Consider the following 22,558-nt stretch of genomic DNA (forward strand, 5'->3'; position numbering starts at 1 on the left):
CTATGAGAAGTCACACGGAGAAAAATGAGTACCATAGGATTTCACTCATGTGTGGAATCTAAAAAACAAAACTGAACAAACAAAATAAAACAAAAACAAAGTCGTAGATACAGAGATCAGAGCAGTGATTACCTGAAAGGAAGGAGTAGGGGGTGGATGAAATGGGTAAAAGGGGGTCAACTGTATGATGATAGATGGTATCACCTAGATTTGTGGAGGTGACCACTCTCTAGTGTATACAGACATCAAATTGTCACGCTGTACACTGAAACTTATCTAATAAAAAAAATGTTAAGCTTCAAGAAGGCAAAATAAAAAGTTCTTTTTTTGCTGAAAGTTTTTATCCTAAATGAATGTTGAACTTTGTCAAATTATATTTTCTTCTTCTATTGAAAAATCATATGGTTTTCTCTTTAATTTGTTAATATGAGGATTGCTAAGTCACCCTTAGAATGTCAAATTTTAAAATGAATTGAATTAAATGTTCATTATATTCTTTTATCTTTTTGAATCTTTTCTATACCTATGGTTATGTCTGTCTCTTTTACTCATTATTTATTTCTTCTCTTTTATTTAAAAAAATCAATTTAAGAGGACTGCCTTTAGTCTTTTGACTTTTTCAATGAACAAACATTTGGCTTATTTGACCCTATTTTATCTTTATTCTCTATTTCATTTACATTTGTTCATATATTTATTATCTTCTTTCTTTAGGTTTATTTTTTTCTTCATTTTCTAAGTGAAGTTGGACACTTAGCTCATTGGTTTAAGCCCTTCTTTTCTAATAAAACTATTTAAGGCGATACCTCTAAGAACCATTTGCACTGCATCCCATGAGTTTTGATCTATTGTTTTCCTTTTCATATTTACTATATTTAAAATTTCAAAGTATCTTTTAAAATACCTTTTTAATTTTTTTGATCCAGAAGAAATGTATAGTTTTACTTTCCAAATGCATGGTTTAAAAAAATACCCTTTGGTTATTGATTACTAAGTTAGTTACATTGTAGTAGAATGTGGCCTTATAATACAGATTCTCTGAGATTTGCTTTATGAACCAACATGGTCAATTTTTATAAATCATCATGTCAACTTGAAAATAACACACATCCTCTAATTTGAGGGTGCAGGGTTTTATACCTATGCCTAGAAAATTCCATGGATGGAGGAGCCTGGTGGGCTACACTCCATGGGGTCACAAAGAGTCAGACACGACTGAGTAACTTCACTTTCTTTCTTTCTTTCTTTATTAAAGTTATTAACTGCAATGTTCAAACTTATAGTAATGTTTTGTCTGTTTGACTCTCATTAATGAAGAGATATAGTAAAACCCTGGTGGCTCAGAGGGTAAAATGTCTGCCTACAATGCGGGAGGCCCAGGTTCCATCCCTGGGTCAGGAAGATCCCTTGGAGAAGGAAATGGCAACCCACTCCAGTACTCTTGCCTGGAAAATCCCACGGACAGAGGAGCCTGGTAGGCTACAGTCCACGGGGTCGCAAAGAGTTGGACATGACTGAGTGACTTCCCTTTCATAGTAAAACCTCCTGCCATGATAATAGAAATTTCTCCCTGAAGTCTTGTCATTTTTTGTTTTATATATTTTGAGGCTGCTATAGGCTTAACATTTTAAACTGTCATAATCTTCTTGGTGAGTTGGTCATTTTAAAATTATGTAGTGACCCTGTTTCTTGCTAATCATAGTTTTGTTACTAAATGCTAATTATCTGGGCTTCCCAGGAGGCACTAGTGGTAAAGAACCTGCCTGCCAATACAGGAGATAGAAGAGACATGGGTTTGATCAATTTACGCTAGCTTTATTTGTCTTATTTAGCTAGTATATACTTGCCATTTTTTTTTACTTTAAACCTTTCGCTTATTTATGCTTTGTATGTGTCTACTAAATAGCATATAAATGGTTATTGTTTTGATCATTAACTTTCACTACAATTATTGAGATATTTAGACTTGTTTTCTATCATCTTTGTGCTTTTTTTTTTTTCATCTTTGTGCTTTTTATCTTTTTAAAAATGCTTTAAAATTTCTGTTTAGAATTGAGCTGGGGGTTTGATTTGGTTGATTATTTTTTCTTATTTCTTCTCCCTCTGTTTCCCCTAGTTGATTTGAAGTTATACATTTTTTCCTATTCTTTTCATAATTAGTTAAAATTTAAATAGGCATTTTTAAATATTCTCAGCTCAGTTCAGTCGCTCAGTCATGTTTGACTCTTTGTGACCCCATGGACTGCAGCACACCAGGCCTCCCTGTCCATCACCAACTCCCGGAGTTTACCCAAACTCATGTCCATTGAGCTGGTGATGCCATCCAACCATCTCATCCTCTGTCATCCCCTTCTCCTCCTGCCTTCAATCCTTCTCAGCATCAGGGTCCTTTCCAATGAGTCAACTCTTCACATGAGGTGGCCAAAGTACTGGAGTTTCAGCTTCAGCATCAGTCCTTCCAGTGAACATTCAGGACTGATCTCCTTTAGGATGGACTGGTTGGATCTCCTTGCAGTCCAAGGGACTCTCAAGAGTCTTCTCCAACACCACAGTTCAAAAGCATCAATTCATTAATTTTTAAATATCCTAACAAAGTCTAACCTTAATAAATATTTGTTTCCTTTTAAACAACATAAGGACCCTGGAATGCTTTACTTCTAATCATTCAACTCCCAACTTATGTTCATTTTAGTCTAGTATTTTAGGTCTATCTTTGAAAAAAAAAACCATGCTATTTTATATTGCCAATGTTTTACTTACGTGTTTATTATTTTTTTGCATTCACCATTTCTTCTTGAATATTTCAGATCAGCCTCTTAGGCTTATCTTTTTTTTTTTTTCTGCTTAAAGCATATTTGCTAGAATTTTGTCTGTAGGTAATTTGTTGATTTGGCTTGAAACTCATTCTGAGTGGCTCACTTTTTTGTGTTTTGGGTGATTTTAAAAATTATTGTTATAAGCTCATAGTTTACTGAATTTAATCTGTCTGAATCCTGAGAGCCTAACCTGAAGCATGGTCTCTGATACAGAATCTACAATTGGTCTTGGAGTTCTGGAGACCTGGCTTAACATGGGAATCCCAAGGTTAGCTCCTCTACTTTTTGTTAGACTTGAGGCAACCCTGGATTTCTGTTTCTGTGTTTGCTTTCTTCCTGGAACTCATAGGTTTTAGCAGATGTTTCTTCTTTCCCCTCTCTTTCTTGGCCCTGAGAGACTTCTCTCACTTAAAAGTCTAGCAACATCTTCAAAAGTGTCTTGCTGTAGTTAATGGGCTTTATAGTATGTATTCCACCATTCTCCTGCTCCATATATTTTAAGAACCGCATTCTGTATTCTTGGCGGAGGCAGTCACTTGGGTATTTAATTAAAAAAAAAATTTTTTTTTTCAGGTAAAATCACTGTAACAGTGTTTTTTAAAATTGAGGGATGCAAAATTAATTTTATGGGTCATAATAAGCACTAGAAAATGAGACAGAATAAAAAATATCAGTCTTTTATAAGTAGCAAAGTTAAAATTATCTCCTGAAACATTGTATTCGATTATATATTTATATGTACTATTAATAACTTGTGATATAAAACATATTTCTTACTGCTGTCATGGGCAATTTTTTTGTGTAAAGCAATTGTCTAGAGCACATAACTCTGAACCACATAACTCAGTGACCCCAGGATCCATATAATGGAGAGATGACCCAAGGCTTCTTCAAGAAGAGAACCTTAGTCTGGCCCTCACTGGGTCCATCTCTGTAATAAGGCCACTGCTTGACTAGGTAGCTACTGAGGCTGGAAATAGAGGTGACTACATAATAAATGGATTATTGCCATTTGTTGAGAGAGGCAGTCTGCTGTAAATCTTGAGCATTCCTGCATGTCTTTGCTGAGTATGCCAAACAGCAAGGACTAACCATCCTATGATCCCGAGCCACTCCTGCAACCAGTCAAGTAGATTACTTGCTTCCTGGGAAAGGGGCTGGCTTGTTGACTGCTGGCTATAGACGCTGCTGAGTTCCTCTGCTGGGGTATAATCCACTGTGTGCGCCGCTGCCATCCGGGTCTATCAGACCACACCCCAGCACTTGGATACAGGGCAACTTGTATCCTGCTGCTGCTCTTGCCATTTGCTGTGCTGCGAGTAAAAACTCCCTTGCTCTGCTGCACTGAATCTCACGGTTTACTTTCAGCACACAGAGTGTGGCAAACCCATCCAAATTCCTTGGTTGCTTAGCTACCAGCTTCAGAATCTTTGCCATGAATGGCATCAAGATTCAAAATCAGGAGTGTCTGACTTTACTATCTGTGTTCTTTGCAGGACACCTTGCTGTTTCATTATCCAAGAAATAATTATTCCTTCTGTTCCTCATGGCAATCAAAATGAAAACCACAGAGTGGAAGCCAAACTACTTCCCTCTTCCGGCCTAAGGTTCACTGCAATTTCTCTTGTTGTCATGTATGCTCCTGCTGCCACCTGCTGGCAGCCTCAGCCAGCCTGCTACTTCTGTGTAAACCCCTTATCTGTGTGAAGGAAAAGCCATCTGACTCTAAGGAAAAAGAAACAAGAAGCTCAACGCAGGCAACCAACTGGCAAGCCTCCCTCAAAGCTGGTAAAGCTATCTGGGAGGAATAATTCCTATACACTCCCGATCTCAGTTTTCACCAGATTTTACCTGTTCCAGGTACTGAAAGAAAGCACAGATTCTGTCATTTACTTTGCCTAAATTTGAATGGTGGTCTCCTGCTAAACTGGGGTGTTCCATCACCTTGCACGTAATACTGACCACCACGTTGACAACCAACAAACCAGTAGGTAGTAGCATTGAACCAAGAAGAGTCTAAGCAGCTGCAAAGCTCAACTTGACCTCCTCACAGAGAGTGAGGCTCAGGGCAATCAGGTCATTGTATATCAAGGTCCTTTACTCTGGGCAGCTAGAACCATCAGGACAATCCATTCCCTCCGTCAAGGACATCTCACACACACACAAACACACTCACAAACACACCTTACAGAACATAATGACTTGTTATCTGGGATGGATTTTTGTTTTTCTTTGTTTCCCTTGCCTTGACAAAATGGGGAAAAACCCTTCCTGGGGGTGGGAGAGCTTATTTCTGACTGTTGGAAAAAGAGAAAGCAGGAATTGTTGTCACGACAATTAGAAGCTCATCAAAGGCTCATTTTGCTCATCAGCCATCATTGCCCTCTGTCCTGCACCCCCGCATGTTCCTCTAATTCAATGCCCGCCTAATGAATAACTCCTAGGAACAAAAGACCCTTTCAGACTGGTGCACATCCCTATCGGAGGAGACTTGCATAACTGTCGCAGACAACTCATGTTTTCAGGCCTGTCTCTAAATTTGGTTATTCACAACCTTTATAGTTCAATATTATTGTCTAACTGTGATTATTTTCTAATTATCCTAATAATACCTATTAAATAATTCCCATTCAATCAGTTGAACCAGAGCAGCCCAGGCCAGCTCAAATACAACTTAACCTAATAAGCATCGGTCATTCATTAAGCACCAGGGCAATCTCTTAAAGGGGCTGAGTGGAATATTAAACTGCACAGGAATATTATTATTGCACAAATGTTATTACAAGTTGGAGTGTATTAATTTTGATGCCTGGTTCGCACATCTCCTGCTTGGTTTCCTCTGGGGCCACTGTGACTTGACTCTTTCAGTCTCCTGCTCCTTGTTGATCTGCATCTGTCACCCACACAAGGACAATCAAGGAGAAAAAGGCCCATAAACTTAAAGGGAAATTAAATTACCAAGGATATAAAGGGAATGAACAGAATCCATCTTCTGGCTGGGGAAATACTACCTTTGAAAACACCGTAAGCTGGCTGAGTTTCTTTAGCTGATAACTCAAAATAGCCTTTCTTTACAGTGAGGGAGATTTTTCAGGAGCTTTAAAAATTTGGTTTCTAGACTTTACATTTCAAGCAATAAAGAGCAGAGACTCAATTCTTTTAAAAGTGCAGGATATTTAATAATATTTCATAAAGTAATATCAGGTAGCCATTTATTGAATGCCTACAATGTGGTGGGCACTCTTGGGAGACTCCTGGCACACCAATGCCCTTAATTCTCAAAATGATCTAGTAATGTGAGGATTATTAGCCCCACTTTTTACTCCAAGGAACCTGAGGCCAGAGAGGTTAAGTGATTCTCCTAAAACCACACAGCCTAAATGCAGTGGAACAGAATTTGAACAAGGAGCTCTTTGATGCTTATGATTTTACCTACCCCACCAGGCCATACTGCCTCCCCAGCAAACCAAAACATGTCCTAGCTTTGCTGGTTTATCCTTTTCATTTCTAGGTCTCTCACTGAAGTCAGCAGATTCCCAAAGACAAGTGACAAGCCTTCTTGATTGGGAATATGACCAAACATTTCACTGTATCGAAAGCCCTGACAACAGCTATAGAGGCAGGCTGTGACCCTCACTCCAAGTAGTGACAAACAGTTACCATTATTGTCAAAAACCCTACTTCCAGTGGGTGGATTTGGGTTCTCATTGTAAGGAAATGCACAGAGTATTGAAAGAAAAGGAACAAATATTTATTAACCATCTCTCTCCCATGCCAGGCACTGTCTCAGGGCTTCCATATACATTGTTTTGGCTGGTCTTCAACATAAATCTGAGGGAGCAGGTACAATTGTCACTCCCACTTTGTAAACACAGACTGAGGCACAGAGGGGTAAAAGTAACTCAGACCCTGACATCGCCAGAGAAACACTAGCCATGCAGCTACTGAAGCTGAAATCATAGGACCTCTCAAGTGGATGCGCCTTTGTAAGGCTCTGGGAGTAGCCCCCAACTTCAGGTCTCACAAAATCTGAGTTTGTATCTGCTGACTTTTTAAGAGAATTAAAGTCCTAACCTTTCTCTACATTGTTTACACGAGTGCACACAGAAATATATGTTTTTCAGTATCTGCTTTTTCATGCTTTATATCCAAGCTACAGAGGGCTGAAGATATCACATCAGAAAATTAAAGAGACAATGCCTTCAAGTATATGGATGTGTTCACACATATAAATGGGGGCTTCTCTGGTGACTCAGAAGGTAAAGAACCCATCTTCCAATGCAGAAGACATAAGAGGCAAGGGTTTGATCCATGGGTCAGGAAGGTCCCTTGGAGAAGGGAATGGCAAACCACTCCAGTATTCTTGCCTGGAGAATCCCATGGACAGAGGAGCCTGGTGGGCTACAGTCCATGGGGTCACAAAGAGTTGGACACAACTGAGCGACAAACACTTTCATACATATGTGTGTGTGTGTGTGTGTGTGTGTGTGTATGTAACTGAATCACTTTGCTGTATACTTGAAACTAACACAACACTGTAATAAAATTCAATTAAATAAAAAAGAGACAATGCCCACCACTAAGTCCAATTGATTAGCCACACACTGCTGGCTGGTTTCCAAAAGCACATAGATTTCTTCCACTTTTATCCCTCACCCAAAACCCTCTGCTGGCTCCTCATTCATTAAGGCATTTCACGTATGGCCTTTGCAAGTGCTGTTCACTCTGCCAGAACAGTCTCCTCACCTCCCTGGTCACCTCCTGTTCCTCTTCTGGTTCCTGTCTTAACAGATCATCCCTTCCAGGTGATTAGCCTGACTGACCTCCCCTCCCTGCCCCACCCCCACTGAGATCAGTTAGGAACCCCATGATTCTCTCCTCATTCTACCCAAACGCTTGTTCCCATCACAACCCTCATCTCCCTATACTATGGTTCGTTTATTTACATGTCTGTGTCCCTCAATGGACCACACACTTCTCAAAGTCAGAAACTGTGTTTATCGTTATAGAAATCTTGTCTCCATGTCTAACATAAGGCAAGCCTTCACCAGATGAATTCTGTTTGCATCTAAGAATCTGAAGCTATCAGTAGAATAGATATCATTTATTGCTTTCCCTTGTGCCAGGCAATGTGCTGATTGGGGAAGATTCCAAGGAGAAGGGAATGGCAACCCACTCCAGTACTCTTGCCTGGAGAATTCCATGGACAGAGGAGCCTGGTGGGCCACAGTCCACAGGGTTGCAAAGAGTTGAACATGACTGAGTGACTAACACAGTACTATACATATATATGTGTGTGTGTGTGTGTGTGTGTGTATAATTTCTTCTTTAATCTTTATCTTAGCTCTATAAGATAGGAATCCACTATTATCCACATTTTATAGCGGAAAACAAAAGTTCATAAAGGTTTAGAGCATGAGTGATCCAAGGCCTTACAGCTGATAAAGGGAGAAACAGGTGGTAAAGGCAGAAATCAGGACTTCGACTCCAAGTCCAGCTTTGAATCTCTACCAACATTGCTTGAAACACTCAACTATTTCTCCTGAATTTATCTTAACCCCTGAATTGCAAGAAAATAGCAGCAGAGAGACTAGACAGACCAGAAACCCAAGGCCCACAGGCCAACCGATATCCTGGGAATTTCAAACTGGATGACCAGTTTGATTTTGCAAGTGGGAAGCAGCTGCAGATTGAGCACTCAGGCAATGTTGAGAGTTTCGCAGCGGGTGACAAGGCCTCACTGCTTTGCCTGGATGGTTAGACGAACACTCTTCTCAGACCATAGTCCCAGGCCTGAGCCCACTGCACTGGATGCGCCCACAGTGATGCCTACCTGCTTCTCCTCTCAGCGCCTTCTCCAGCCTCACGCCCTGGATCTCGGAAGCCCTCTGCCGCTCCTCCACCTCCTCCAACTGCCTCTGGATGGCCTGCAATGCCAGGATTATGTGTCATGCAGGTACTTGCAACATGCAGAGTCATACAAGGGAGACAGTTCTGCCACCTACTTTCCAAGAGGAAGAAGCCCTTTCTCTCGTGTTGCCAGCTCCTCAGTAAACTGGGTAAGAATCTCTGAATTCCCCAAACAACTGGAATTTGATATTTCCCTTCTTTAGTATGAAAACGGAAAGCAAGGAGTCTGTGTGTAAGCTCAATCTGACTCCAAGGAGTCAGTCCCTTTGGACCAGGCCAATCATACAGACATGCTCTCAGGCAGAGGCTGCCGGCCTGGGTGGGCAGCCCTCGTGGCTGCTGGACCCCTCGGAGCCTCGGCCTCTGACCATGGTCATGGCACTGCTGCTGGAGCTACCGGCCATGTTCAGAGTTGGACAGGATCTCTGGGGACAAAGACAGAGCATGCTCCCATTCTATTTTCCCAAGAAGAACCAGCAGATACCTCCCAAGACATTGGAACAGGAGATGGGAGCCAACTCCTGGGGCGGGGTGTTCCTTTCGCAGTCTGCCCTGCCCCTGTCCTGAGCTACAGATTTGCAACCTATTATTTCATTGCACCACAGGGCTTTTTACTGGCTGCAGGAGTGTACTGTGGCTTGTTGCTAGCAGTTTACTAAGACAAGATAGAGATGTTTATTTCATTAAGGCATATCCTCCTTAGACTACTGTAGGTATCTATCAAGGCTTGGGGTCATGATGGGCTTTGTATTTACATGTTTGGTTTCCCCACTAGCTATTTCTCTCTTGTGTGTATTAGGAAGGAAAATTAAGGGGACAAAATCCCTTTCCTATATACATTTTGTTCATCCCCATCAGTTTTCTCTGCTTTTAATCACATGCTGCCACAAGGCACATCTCTTGGCAGAACAGACTTTGCACCAGGCAACTTCAAGGAAGCGGCAGCTGTTTGGGCAGGTATAACCTGTGTGTCCTTCCTTCCCTACTTTCTCCTAGCTCTGTCTCACTCCTCTTCCTCCTTAACTCTGCCTTGTTCTAAGTCTCCTCTGGAGTCAAATTACAATTGCCAAGGCACCTCTAATCTGTGAAGAGGCCTGAGCAAGGGTGAGGGCAGGGACTCAGCAGCCACCTGGCTTCTTGTCTTAGCTGAGAGTGCTTAAATCCCAAACATAAAATCTGAAATAGATGGGAATTCTAACTAAAACTACTTGTGCTTTTATGCTTTCTTCCTCTCTATCTCTTTTTTAAAAATGACGATATCTTTATAGATCTGTCTCTCGCTAGTAAAGTATAGCATTGCTAAAGGAAGGGAAACATTTAAATGACTTTATGACTGATTGCTTTGTAATTATGGCTATGTAATTGTTATGGACTGAGCAGCTTCCACCCCACACTAAATTCATCTATTGATGTCCAAACCCCTAAAGTGACTGTTTGGCCCTTACGGAGGTAGGTGAGGTTAAATGAGGCCATAGCAGTGGGCCCTAATCCAACAGGACTGGTGTCCTTACATGCAGAGGGAAGGATACCAGAATTCTTTCTTTCTCTTGCTCTGAATGCACACACATGAAAAGACCATGTGAAGACACAGCAAGAAGGCAGCTGTCTGCAAGCCAGGAAGAGAGTCCTCACCGGAAACCAACACTGGAGACACCTTGATCTTGGACATCCAGCCTCCAGAGCTGTGAAAGAATAAATTTCTGTGGTTTAAGCTGCCCAGTCTGCGGTATGTCATCATGGCAGCTCAAGCTGATTGATACCGTCGTCATTCTTTAGAAATGAAAATCTCAAAGATGTATGGGGCAGGTATGGATGCTAGCAGATTAGGACTCAGAAGGCTACTGTGATTCTTCTGTTATCACTGTCTACTGTCTGGAGTAGAAATATCAGGTTGGCAAAAAACCTGTTGGGGTTTTTCCATAACATCGCATGGAAAAACCCAAATGAACTTTTCGGTCAACCCAATACAAGAAGAAGAAATTGTTGAGTTTGCCAATCCGTTTCATAAAGATATCTTGTTCTCAGAAGGAAAAGTTGAAATGTTTCAAGAAAGCCTGTTTCAGAAGGTGAGGATGGACAGAGGGAATTTAATTTTCCCCGACTGCTAGGGGAAGAGGGTGGCTCCCGAGTCAGCCACTGAGAAGAGTAAAGAAGGTTAGTATTAGTGACTTCCTTCTTGTCAGAAACAACTTATCAGACTACACAACTGGATAAAGTGAGTTACTGGAGAAGAAGATGTAAGGGTACACTGCATTAACACAAGTGATCATTTTAGGTCCCTTAGTCAAAAAACTCAACTGCTCTTCAAGGCTAGGTTTGGGGTCCTCAGGGACAGGGGAAGTGCCTTGACTTTCTGCTTCATTTTGCAGGTGGGTAGATCAACTTGAGCAAAAATGTTTGCAGTAAACAATTAGGCCAGGAAGTCTACAGCAGAATGGTAGATGCTTCTGTGTTCAACTAACCTTGGAACAGAGACAGCCCCAAGAGCTGTCAGTTCAGCAAAGACACTGTCAGAAATTTGAGAGAAGGTTATATCCTCACAGAGGACAAAACGAAGGCCACTGCGTGTGGTAGTCAGGGCCTGGGATGGTCTCCAAGGCCATGTGTTGGCTGCCATTCCAGCTCACTTTGCAGGACACACGCCTGGAGATGGAAAGGCAGCTGGGAGTGGGCCAACTCAACACCTGGGCTCTCTGGCCCCAGAGCCCCACCAGGGACGGAACCACAGCCTTCAGAACAGCCACAGCCTGGTGCTTGGAGAAGACAGACTGATCTTTCCCCAGCTCAGCTTCTCCAGTTCAACACAGATTTCCAAATGGCTTCCAGATCCAGATCCCCAGCAACCCAGACCCACTCACTCGTTTGGTTTCTGACCTGAGCTTTATGAAGTCTTTTCAATTCTTCTTGCTTAACCAATTGTTTTGTTGCTTTTTCCAGCTTCCTCCTTCTTCTAAGTGTCTTCCTCTCCTACAAAAAACAAAAAGAAAACTATGTCTAAGAAAAATGGAGTTGAAACTTACAAAATACTGTCACAGCCTCTCTCCTCTCCAACCAAACCACTGCTTAACTTCTAGAACAATGATGTCCAACAGAGCTTTCTGCAGTGATAAAAATGGTCTCTATCAAGGCAGAAGATTGCTTTCCTTCCCTACTTCACTTTGTACAAATAAATCATTAATACCACTGGGTTCTCTGTGTGCCTGGGCTAGTAGAATACAGAACACTGAGAACTGAGGCATTTACAAAACTTGATCCAGGTCTTCATGACAAGTCTAGGACAATTTCTAGATTGACTATCAACCACTGCAGAGGTTCCAGGCCATTTGGATGAGGAAACCCCTACTTAGTGGCCGGGACCTTTCTTAGAAGGCTGGGGTGGAGAGGGGCATGGTGGAAATCACTGGTAGTTGTTGTCCAGAGATTGGCTAACTCAGTCTCTGCGGAGAGTCAGTCCCTTATTTAACAAATATCTCTTGAGCTCTCATTATACTAATCTACATAATAAATGCCAGCAAGTACTGAGTGCTATGTGCCAGACACTATGCTGATTACTTCACAAATATCATCTTATTTATTCTTCAAATTATGTTTTTTTTTAATAGACAAGGGAATCAGAACTCAGAGAAGTTAAATAATTTACCCAAGATGACACAATCAGGAATTGGAAGCACCAGTAGCTAAGCCCAGGTAACCTGAATCCAAGTGTCCATATTTCCATCTAGTTTATTCTGTCTTTCCCATGCCCAATACAGTGCAGGTACATCAAGCACCTCTGTTTTATAGAAATATCAGGCTTTCACCCTAAATTAAGATCATTCAAACAATTTCAGCAAGGATGCCTTGACAGCCTCATACCATCTCAGCACTTTATGGCAGCAAAGTTGCCAAAGCCCAACTCCTTTATTAAGAGTCAGCAAAGCAGAACCTAGATGGGTAAAGAAAGTCTTGTACTGTCTTTTATTAAGATGACGATATAGACAAAAAGGATGATATATCAACAAACACTCATATAACCTTATGAAGTACCAGGCACACTTCTTACATCCTCAGTGATGGTGGTGACAATACAGAGAGGAAAGGAAAGAGGCTAAGGAAGAAAAAGATAAAGGACAGAGAAAGAAATCTGGCAGGGCTGAAGACAAGCTGCCTGTCCCCATCTGTCAGATTCCGGCATTAATTTAAGGGGAGGGGTGCAGAGCAAAGAGGTGAGGGTATTTATTTTGTCTCCAGTTTCCTGACCTGTAGAAGAGCATGGCAACCCACTCAATATTCTTGCCTGAAGAATTCCATGAACAAGGAGCCTGGCGGGCTACAGCCCATGGGTCGCAAAGAGTCAGACACGACTGAGCAACTAACACACACACCAGTTTCCTGTGTAAAGGTTCACTGGAGCTGACATGGGCTCTATGCCATGTAGTTGGGGACATATCTGTGTGGGGCAAAATAGACTAAAAAACCAGAGGGGAAAACACTCCTTCCATTCCTTCAGTGTGAGCTCTGAGAAGTGCTAAAGAAGGAGCCTTTTTGCCAGCTTCCCTTCCTGAAGAATGGGCCATGTCAGAAGCCAGAAGCACCAGCAAGCTTTACCACAAACATGCCTTCTCAGTCATATCTGACTCTTTGCAACCCCATGGACTGTAGCCTGCCAGGCTCCTCTGTTCATGGAATTTCTTAGGCAAAAATACTGAGAGTGGATTGCCATTTCCAATTCCAGGGACCTTCCTGACCCAGGGATCAAACCCATGTCTCCTGCATTGACAGGCAGATTCTTTACCAAGGCGCTACCTGGGAAGCCCAGCTATACCACACTGCAGGCTTATGTGATGATTGGCTCTGTTCTGGGTCACCAGGAAGACACAGAGCTATTTGGAAGGCTTGCCCTATGTTATCATGGTCTTGCTACTTTGAGAGCTTTGGACCACTCCATTCTTTGGGTCCCCATGAGTGTCAAGATGGTTGATGCTGGGGTCTCTGCCTCATTCGAATACAGAATTAACTCAGTGTCACTCAAGGGGGTGAGAAAGCCTGTAGGGAAACCCTAGAAATCAACACACAGAATTCATTTGTGTTGAGTGCCAAACGAATCAGACACACCCACAGTCAGAAATTAGAAATCTCTCAGTATTGTCTTATTCTCATTCTCTCCCCTTTCTCTCCCTTCCTCCCTGTCTTCTCTCTCTCTCTATCCCTCTCTCTCTCACACACACACATGTCCCAGTTCCCTCCTGACTTGCTCCAAGCTGTGCCTTGGGGAGCTGGAACCCCTGAGTGACTTGAGATGACGCCAAAGCTCCTAGTGCCAGATATGGAAAAGTTGAGTTAAGTAAATAAATTTGGTTCTCTCTCTTTCTCCTCAGATCCTCACTGCTCCAAAGAGCAAACACTTCCACAGCATTGAACTGCTTGTCTGTCCGCCCAGGAGGCACATGCGGTCCAGCCATTCAGCCCTTCCAGCCCCAGTGCACAAAGGAGACAATGGAGGGATTTGGTCATGGGATGCACGTCTCCACATATGTGACATACAGATGCATTTAAAGACATACAGCAACATTTGTGGTTTTAAATCCATGGGTACAGGAGTTATTTAAAGGGTGCTTCGTAAACTAATGTTCATTAAGCAAAGAGAATGGCTGTCCCTCTGCCGGCACTCAGCTAGTCAGTGGGGATCCTCGGAGTCTAGATGCAACTGCATGGTTCATTTCGCATTTCTGATTAGAATAAACATAACATTTTCCATGCAATCTGCCTCTAGTGCTTCTTAAATGAAGCTGTGCTTCCCCCAGGGAAATATGCATCTGCTTGCTATAATTTTTTTCGATGGTTTGCTTGTTGGATCACATATTAAACCCACTTTAAGAGCTGCAGTCACCAAATGGTTTCAAGTAAATACGTCTGGTTTTTTCTGCCTTCCCATTTTGACATTTCTGAGAAAGGCAAGCTTCTAAAAGTTATATATATATATATATAAAGATAATCCTTAGGGTGTTCAGGTAAAAAAGAGTGGTTGCTGTCAGATGCAATGAAACATGATCTCCCTAATGAAACTGCTGCAGCTGGAGCCCACATTGGGTCTGAAATCTGGATGGTAAAACGGCCCCCACAAGCCAAGGCCCCTGTTGGTTTGCCAAGTGTTGTTACCTTTGACCTTGAGGAAGGCTGGGGATGGAATTCCTCATCTGCGGAGGAGGTGGTGGAGGAAGAGGTGGAAGAGACAGTCCCTGTCTCCTGTGCTCTGGTGGGGACGTGCGTGAGACCTGAAATGGGAACAGAACTCACTTGAAACTCCTAGCTTCTTCTGCTTCATAACCCTGAGCCGCCTCTCCCCCCTCCCTGCCACCCCCGTTCTCTCCCTCCCCACCCTCCCTTCCCTGCACCTGCCGTGAGCATGAAGCCGCAGCACCTAAGGGCAACTGAAAATTTGGCCCTCCACGTTAATTACATTTCTGGGTCCCTGCCAAGAGCTTTGCAGTTCTCTTTTCATGTGAAAAAAAAAAAAGAAAGGTATTATGCAGAAATCAATTAATTCCTTAAACACCATTTATATGGTGTGTTGCTTAGAATGCATTCAGAGATGAAATCTATTATTAAAATGCGTGTCTGAAGTTAGCTGAGTTACCTAAATGCTTGTGTAAGGTTCGTTCTGCAGAGTAATTGAATGCAAAAAAGTCGGAGCCAGCTCTTAAACAAATCGCCCTTCTGCGGCTCACAGCATCTGGCACCCATTTTTACTACATGACATCTGCTCAGTGTAAAAGGGCTGGCGTCAGAATGTCTGGTCATAGAAAAAAAATCCCAAATGTAATCAGAAGCAAAAGGACTCTAAGCCTAAGGTTTTATCACATAGTCTCATGCAACATAAATATTTCATTAATTATGGCTAAACAAATGCCACTTTTATTTTCCCAACTTGCAGATATTATCACATCATCGAAGTGATGATTCAAATGCCAGAAAAGGCAGTTTAAGATAGGGAGGACTCAACAATTCCAGGCCCATGGGAGAGCTGGAGTCGAAGGGACATGCCAACTCCTCAACAAGAGGTAGATGTTTGAGGCAGGAAGTGCCCATGTTTGCGCAAATCTCTTTGTGACTTGTCTAGGGACCGATCATGTGTATAAAGTCTTCCAGGTGCCACAGGAGACTTGTATTCTGCTCAGCAAGAGCATCTGCCCGGACACATCAACCTGAAGCACAGTCAATGATTAATATCTGGATTAACCCACCCTAAACACTGGATATCAGAACCAGCTAGGACTCTGTGATAGAAAACTTACTCATCTTTACTCTGCCATGGCAGGTTCTATCTAAAGAGAAATGTGTGCTGGGTACAGAGGGAGGAAAGGCAATTTCAAGCTGACTAACATTCTCTCCAGCCTGCCTTTTCTTCCCTGTAATTTTCAACTATTCACCCCAGTGGGAGAGGCCAAGTTTTAAAAAATAAGGGTAATTTTAACCTCCAGGAACACATTTACATATGCTGTTATTCAAAGCAAAATAATGCAAAACATCTATATAATAACACAGCCTCTCTGGGGAGGGAGTTAACTGTTTTTCACTTTAATTTGCCAGATGGGAAAGCTCAGGTGAAGATAGAATCAGGAGCAGCATAATAATGGTGGAGGCATTGTTGGTAGGGATCTGAGATTGTGTCCCAGCTCGAGCCACTAAATTACTGCTGAGTATTTTAAGCACTGAATATTCCCTTCTGTAAGCTTGAGGAACTAACGTCACCTCTTGAGTTTCTGGGGATCGTGATTTCTAACTTGCAGAACTGCTGTGGAAGAAGAAAGATCAATATAAAGAGTCTAGCACAGTACCTGATTAATTGGATGTATGCGTGCATGCTCAGTCATGTCCAACTCTTTGTGACCCCATGGACTATAGCCCTCCATGCTTCTCTGTCCATGGGATTGTCCAGGCAAGGATATTGAAGGGGGTTGCCATTTTCTCCTCCAGGCAATTTTCCTGACCCAGGGGTCAAACCTGCATCTCGTGCACTGGCAGATGATTCTTAACCACTGAGCCACTTGGGAATCCTGCCTGGTTCATTGCAGGTGCTTAAATAAATGTTTTCATCACCATCAGCTGCCTCACCCAGATAATGAAGCAGCAGCTATTGCTACATCATCATCATTGATCCCAATGAACACTACTGCAATACTAGTGTCGTGCTAAGTCACTTCAGTCATGTCTCTTTGAGACCCTCTGGAATAGCCTGCCAGGCTCCTCTATCCATGGGATTCTCCAGGCAAGAATACTGGAGTGGGTAGCCATGCCCTCCTCCAGGAGACTCTCCCAACCCAGGGATCAAACCCACCCCTCTTACGTCTTCTGCATCAGCAGGTGGGTTCTTTACCACTTGTGCCAACTATAAAACTGCCTGATTAATCGTTATTCTGTGGAGGAAGTATAGTGTCTAAATTTAAAACTTTTTCTAATTCTCAAAAATAAATATTTCTATTGAATTTTATTTTGAAATTGAGAAGAAAATGTTTCTAAATATGAAGCACTTCTTAAAGTTCTGGCAAAGTTATATAAAGTTAAATAGTTACCCCTAAATCTCTTCCCCTGTACTCTATTCCATCATAGAACCATTCATTCTAGTTTAGTTTTCACTTGCAAGCTTATAAAGCTTGGCAGCATTTTTCTACTCTGGCTACAACGGAGTGACTGATTCTGGAATTGATCTCCCACCACAAAGCACTAGAAGTCAGGACAAAATATATGAAGCAGCTGCTTTGCTTCCAGACATTGGACAAGAGGCAGTGCAGAAGTGATAAACACAGCAAATGAGGTAAGCACAGGAACACAGCAAATGAGGTAAGCCCCACAGAACACAGGGCAGGTAGGAAGAATCTAAACAGACCACAGCAGATTCTTTGAGTGGAGAAGATGGAGGTCAGTGTTTGCATGGACTGAGACAATTGGAATATGTGGGGAAGAGAACTTGAGAGGAAGGAGCTTTGCAGAAAAAGGACTTCAGAAAAAAGCACAGACATCAACTTCAGTCTATCATAGATGCAGAGAGAGAAATTGCACAAGGTTGGGCCGATAACTGTTGCAAAGTAATAGTGTAAAAAATCTCTACAGCTTTCACAAGACTGGGAAAGCTACAAGTTTTACCCAACTAGGGTAGAGCAAACATTGAGGGCATTAGAGTGGAGACCACAGAAGCATCACACTTGAGTAATAGCGATAAATTAGTTCTAGAATAAAGGTAATTACAGACATAACTGAATAAGTTTAAAAACCAGCCTTGAAAGAAACAAAGTGATCTGCAAGTTACTTTACTGCCTGCCAAACATTCTTTAATGTCTATATAAAAATCTTTAAATAAAGGAACAAAATCGAGACACTCAAAAATGTAATATTTACAAAATTATTTTGTTGTTTAGTTGCTCAGTCACATCTGACCCTTTGCAGCCCCACAAATCTAGCGGTCAGTAAACAGTTACTCAGTTCAGTTCAGTCACTCAGTCATGTCCAAGTCTTTGTGACCCCATGGGCTGCAGCACGCCAGGCTTTCAGTCCATCACCAACTCCCAGAGTTTACTCAAACTCATTTCCATTGAGTCAGTGATGCCATCCAACCATCCCATCCTCTGTCGTCCTCTTCTCCTCCTGCCTTCTATCTTTCCCAGCATCAGGGTCTTTTCCAATGAGTTGGTTCTTCGCATCAGGTGGCCAAAGTGTTGGAGTTTCAGCTTCAGCATCAGTCCTTCCAATGAATATTCAAGACTGATTTCCTTTAGGATTGACTGGTTGGATATCCTTGCAGTCCAAGGGACTCTCAAGAGTCTTCTCCAGCACCACAGTTCAAAAGCATCAATTCTTTGGTGTTCAGATTTCTTTATAGTCCAACTCTCACATCCATACATGACTATTGGAAAACCATAGCTTTGACTAGACAGACCTTTGTTGGCAAAGTAATGTCTCTGCTTTTTAATATACTCTCTAGGTTGGTCATAGCTTTTCTTCCAAGGAGCAAGCGTCTTTTAATTTCATGGATGCAGTCACCATCTGCAGTGATTTTGGAGCCCCCCAAAATAAAGTCTCTCATTGTTCCCATTGCTTCCCCAACTATTTGCATGAAGTGATGGGACCAGATGCCATGTTCTTAGTTTTCTGAATGCTGAGTTTAAGCCAACTCTTTCACTCTCCTTTTTTACTTTCATCAAGAGGCTCTTTAGTTCTTCTTCACTTTCTGCCATAAGGGTGGTGTCATCTGCATATCTGAGGTTATTGATACTTCTGCCAGCAATCTTGATTCCAGCTTGTGCTTCCTCCAGCCCAGCATTTCTCATGACGCATTCTGCATATAAGTTAAATAAGCAGGGTGACAATATACAGCCTTGACGTACTCCTTTCCTAATTTGGAACCAGTCTGTTGTTCCATGTCCAGTTCCAACTGTTGTTTTCTGACCTGCACAGAGATTTCTCAGGAGGCAGGTCAGGTGGTTTGGTATTCACATTTCTTGAAGAATTTTCCACAGTTTGTTGTGATCCACACAGTCAAAGGCTTTGGCATAGTCAATAAAGCAGTAGTAAATGTTTTTCTGGAACTCTCTTGCTTTTTCAATGATCCAGCAGATGTTGGCAATTTGATCTGGTTCCTCTGCCTTTTCTAAATCCAGCTTGAACACCTGGAAGTTTATGGTTCATGTATTGTTGAAGCTTGGCTTGGAGAATTTTGAGCATTACTTTACTAGTATGTGAGATGAGTGCAATTGTGTGGTAATTTGAACATTCTTTGGCATTGCCTTTCTTTGGGACTGGAATGAAAACTGACCTTTTCCAGTCCTGTGGCCACTGCTGAGTTTTCCAAATTTGCTGGCCTACTGAGTGCAGCACTTTCACAGTATCATCTTTTAGGATTTGAAATAGCTCAACTGGAATTCCACCACCTCCACTAGCTTTGTTTGTAGTGATGCTTCCTAAGTTCCACTTGACTTCACATTCCAGGATGTCTGGCTCTAGGTGAGTGATCACACCACTGTGATTATCTGGGTCATGCAGATTTTTTTGTATAGTTCTTCTGTGTATTCTTGCCACTTCTTCTCAATATCTTCCGCTTCTGTTAGGTCCATACCATTTCTTTCTTCTATTGTGCCCATCTTTGCATGAAATGTTCCCTTGGTATCTCTAATTTTCTTGAAGAGATCTCTAGTCTTTTTCATTCTATTGTTTTCCTCTATTTCTTTCCAGTTGTGGATGTGAATGGTGATGGAAGTAAAGTCTGATGTTGTAAAGAGCAATATTGCATAGGAACCTGGAATGTTAGGTCCATGAATCAAGGCAAATTAGAAGTGGTCAAACTGGAGATGGCAAGAGTGAACATCAACATTTTAGGAATCAGCAAACTAAAATGGACTGGAATGGGTGAATTTAACTCAGATGACCATTATATCTACTATTGTGGGCAAGAATCACTTAGAAGAAATGGAGTAGCCATTGTAGTCAACAAGAGTCCAATATGTAGTGAAGAAGGAATTCATAGGGCCTGGACTCTATCTCAGGCCTGTCCGTGCTGGCCGTGCTCGGCTGCCTCTCCAGTGGACTCTGAACTCTCTGCTTAGTGCCTGTGGGGACGACAATGGAAGGATAAGACCCCCTCTAGACAGGGGAATCTTGAAGATCACATCCAGGCTACTCATTACCTAAGAGGAAGCATACCGTAATCACCCCTGTCTCCGGACAGGTCATAAACTTTTTTCGTATCTATCAGGATGTAATCACAGGCTTATCGATTATTAACTGGTTGGAATGTAACTGCGGGCTTATTGACTATTGACTGTTTGGACACGTACACATGGGGTAGGTGGTGGGTTTAGACACGTACACATGGGGTAGGTGGTGGATTTAGACATGTACACATGGGGTAGGTGGTGGGTTTAGACACGTACACATGGGGTAGGTGGTGGGTCTGGACACGTATGCATGGGGTATAAAAGATTTTCACAAATGCTGGACGGGGTCCTTGGCTAAGAGGAGACTCTGCCTTGGGCCCGCCAGCGTAATAAACTGCACTCCACTATCTGCATTGTCCTTCTGAGTGAGTCTGTTTCTCGGAAAGCGTGGCTATAACAGTAGTACTTGGATGCAATCTCAAAAATGACAGAATGATCTCTGTTTGTTTCCAAGGCAAACCATTCAATATTACAGTAATCCAAGTCTATGCCCTGACAAGTAATGCTGAAGAAGCTGAAGTTGAATGGTTCTATGAAGACTTACAAGACCTTCTAGAACTAACACCCAACAAAGATGTCCTTTTCATTATAGGGGACTGGAATGCAAAAGTAGTAAGTCAAGAAACACCTGGAGTAACAGGCAAATTTGGCCTTGGAGTACAGAATGAAGCAGGGCAAAGGCTAACAGAGTTTTGCTAAGAGAACATACTGATCACAGCAAACACCCTCTTCCAGAGAAGACTCTACACATGGACATCACCAGATGGTCAATACTGAAATCAAGTTGATTATATTTTTTGTAGCCAAAGATGGAGCCGCTCTATACAGTCAGCAAAAACAAGACCGGAAGCTGACTGAAGCTCAGATCATGAACTCCTTATTGCCAAATTCAGACTGAAATTGAAGAAAGTAGGAAAAACCACTAGACCATTCAGGTATGACCTAAATCAAATCCCTTACGATTATACAGTAGAAGTGAGAAATAGATACAAGGGATTCGATCTGATAGACAGAGTGCCTGAAGAACTATGGACGGTGGTTCAAGACATTGTATAGGAGGCAGGGATCAAGACCATTCCCAAGAAAAAGAAATGCAAAAAGGCAAAATGGTTGTCTGAGGAGGCCTAACAGATAGCTGTGAAAAGAAGAGAAATGAAAGAAAAAGGAGATAAGGAAAGATGTACCCATTTGAATGCAGAGTTCCAAAGAATAGCAAGGAGAGATAAGAAAGTGATCAATGAAAAGAATAGAATGGGAAAGACTAGAGATCTCTTCAAGAAAATTAGAAACAGTTACTAGATACACAGAAACAGTTTCTAGATATTAGAAAATTAGAAACAGTTACTAGATAGGAAAATGAGTCTGATAATCAAGAGAAAAATCAATCAATAAAATAAAACTCAGAAATGATGAAACTGTGAGTTAGTGAAAGTCAGTTGTGTCTGACTCTGCAATCCCAAGGAGTCTGCCAAGCTCCTCTGTCCTTGGAATTCTCCAGGCAGGAATACTGGAGTGGGTAGCCTTTCCCTTCTCCAGGGGATCTTCCCAACCCAGAGGTTGAACCCAGGTCTCCCACATTTCAGGCAGATTCTTTACCGTTTGAGCCACCAGCAAAGCCCATGAAACTAGACAAAGATTTTAAAAAGAGTTATTTTAATGTGCTCAAAAATTTAAAAAGAAAGCATGAACAGAATGAGGACAGAAATGAAAAATATTTTTAAAAGAATCAAATGGACCCTATGAAGATGAAAATTATAAAATCTGAAGTGAAATGTTCACCAGATCAGCTTAACAGCAGACTAAATACTGCCAGCAGACTAAGTACTGCAGAAGAAAATATTCAGTGAAATTAAATCATAGCAAAAAAAAAAAAAACTATCCAAATTGAAGCACAGAGAAAAAGACCCTGAAAAAAATGAATAGACCTCAGTGATGTGTGATGCAAAATCAAATGGTCTAAAATACATGTGATTGGAGAACCAGGAGACAGAGGGAGAATGGCAGGAACAGAAAATGTAGTTGACATAATATTGCTGAAAATCATACAAATTTAATGAAAATTGTAAATCCATAGCTTCAACAAGCTCAAAAAACCACAAGCAGGGTAAACATAAAGAAAATCATAGCAAGCCTCATGATAATAAA

At 41.9% G+C, this 22,558-nt stretch overlaps 1 protein-coding gene across 3 annotated transcripts in view; it reads right to left on the bottom strand.

Moving 5' to 3' along the window:
- Positions 1-22,558, bottom strand: part of MICAL2 (microtubule associated monooxygenase, calponin and LIM domain containing 2) — a 234,764-nt gene that overhangs the window by 21,119 nt on the left and 191,087 nt on the right. For all 3 annotated transcript variants that reach the window (XM_043482986.1, XM_043482985.1, XM_043482984.1), the window contains 3 exons: positions 14,865-14,980; positions 11,601-11,693; positions 8,650-8,743 (listed from right to left, as the gene is read on the bottom strand). In XM_043482986.1, the coding sequence (XP_043338921.1) occupies positions 8,650-8,743; positions 11,601-11,693; positions 14,865-14,980 (303 nt within the window). The remainder of the gene's footprint in view (positions 1-8,649; positions 8,744-11,600; positions 11,694-14,864; positions 14,981-22,558) is intronic.

This window comes from Cervus canadensis, chromosome 11 (genome assembly GCF_019320065.1).
Source record: "Cervus canadensis isolate Bull #8, Minnesota chromosome 11, ASM1932006v1, whole genome shotgun sequence".
NCBI lineage: Eukaryota > Metazoa > Chordata > Mammalia > Artiodactyla > Cervidae > Cervus > Cervus canadensis.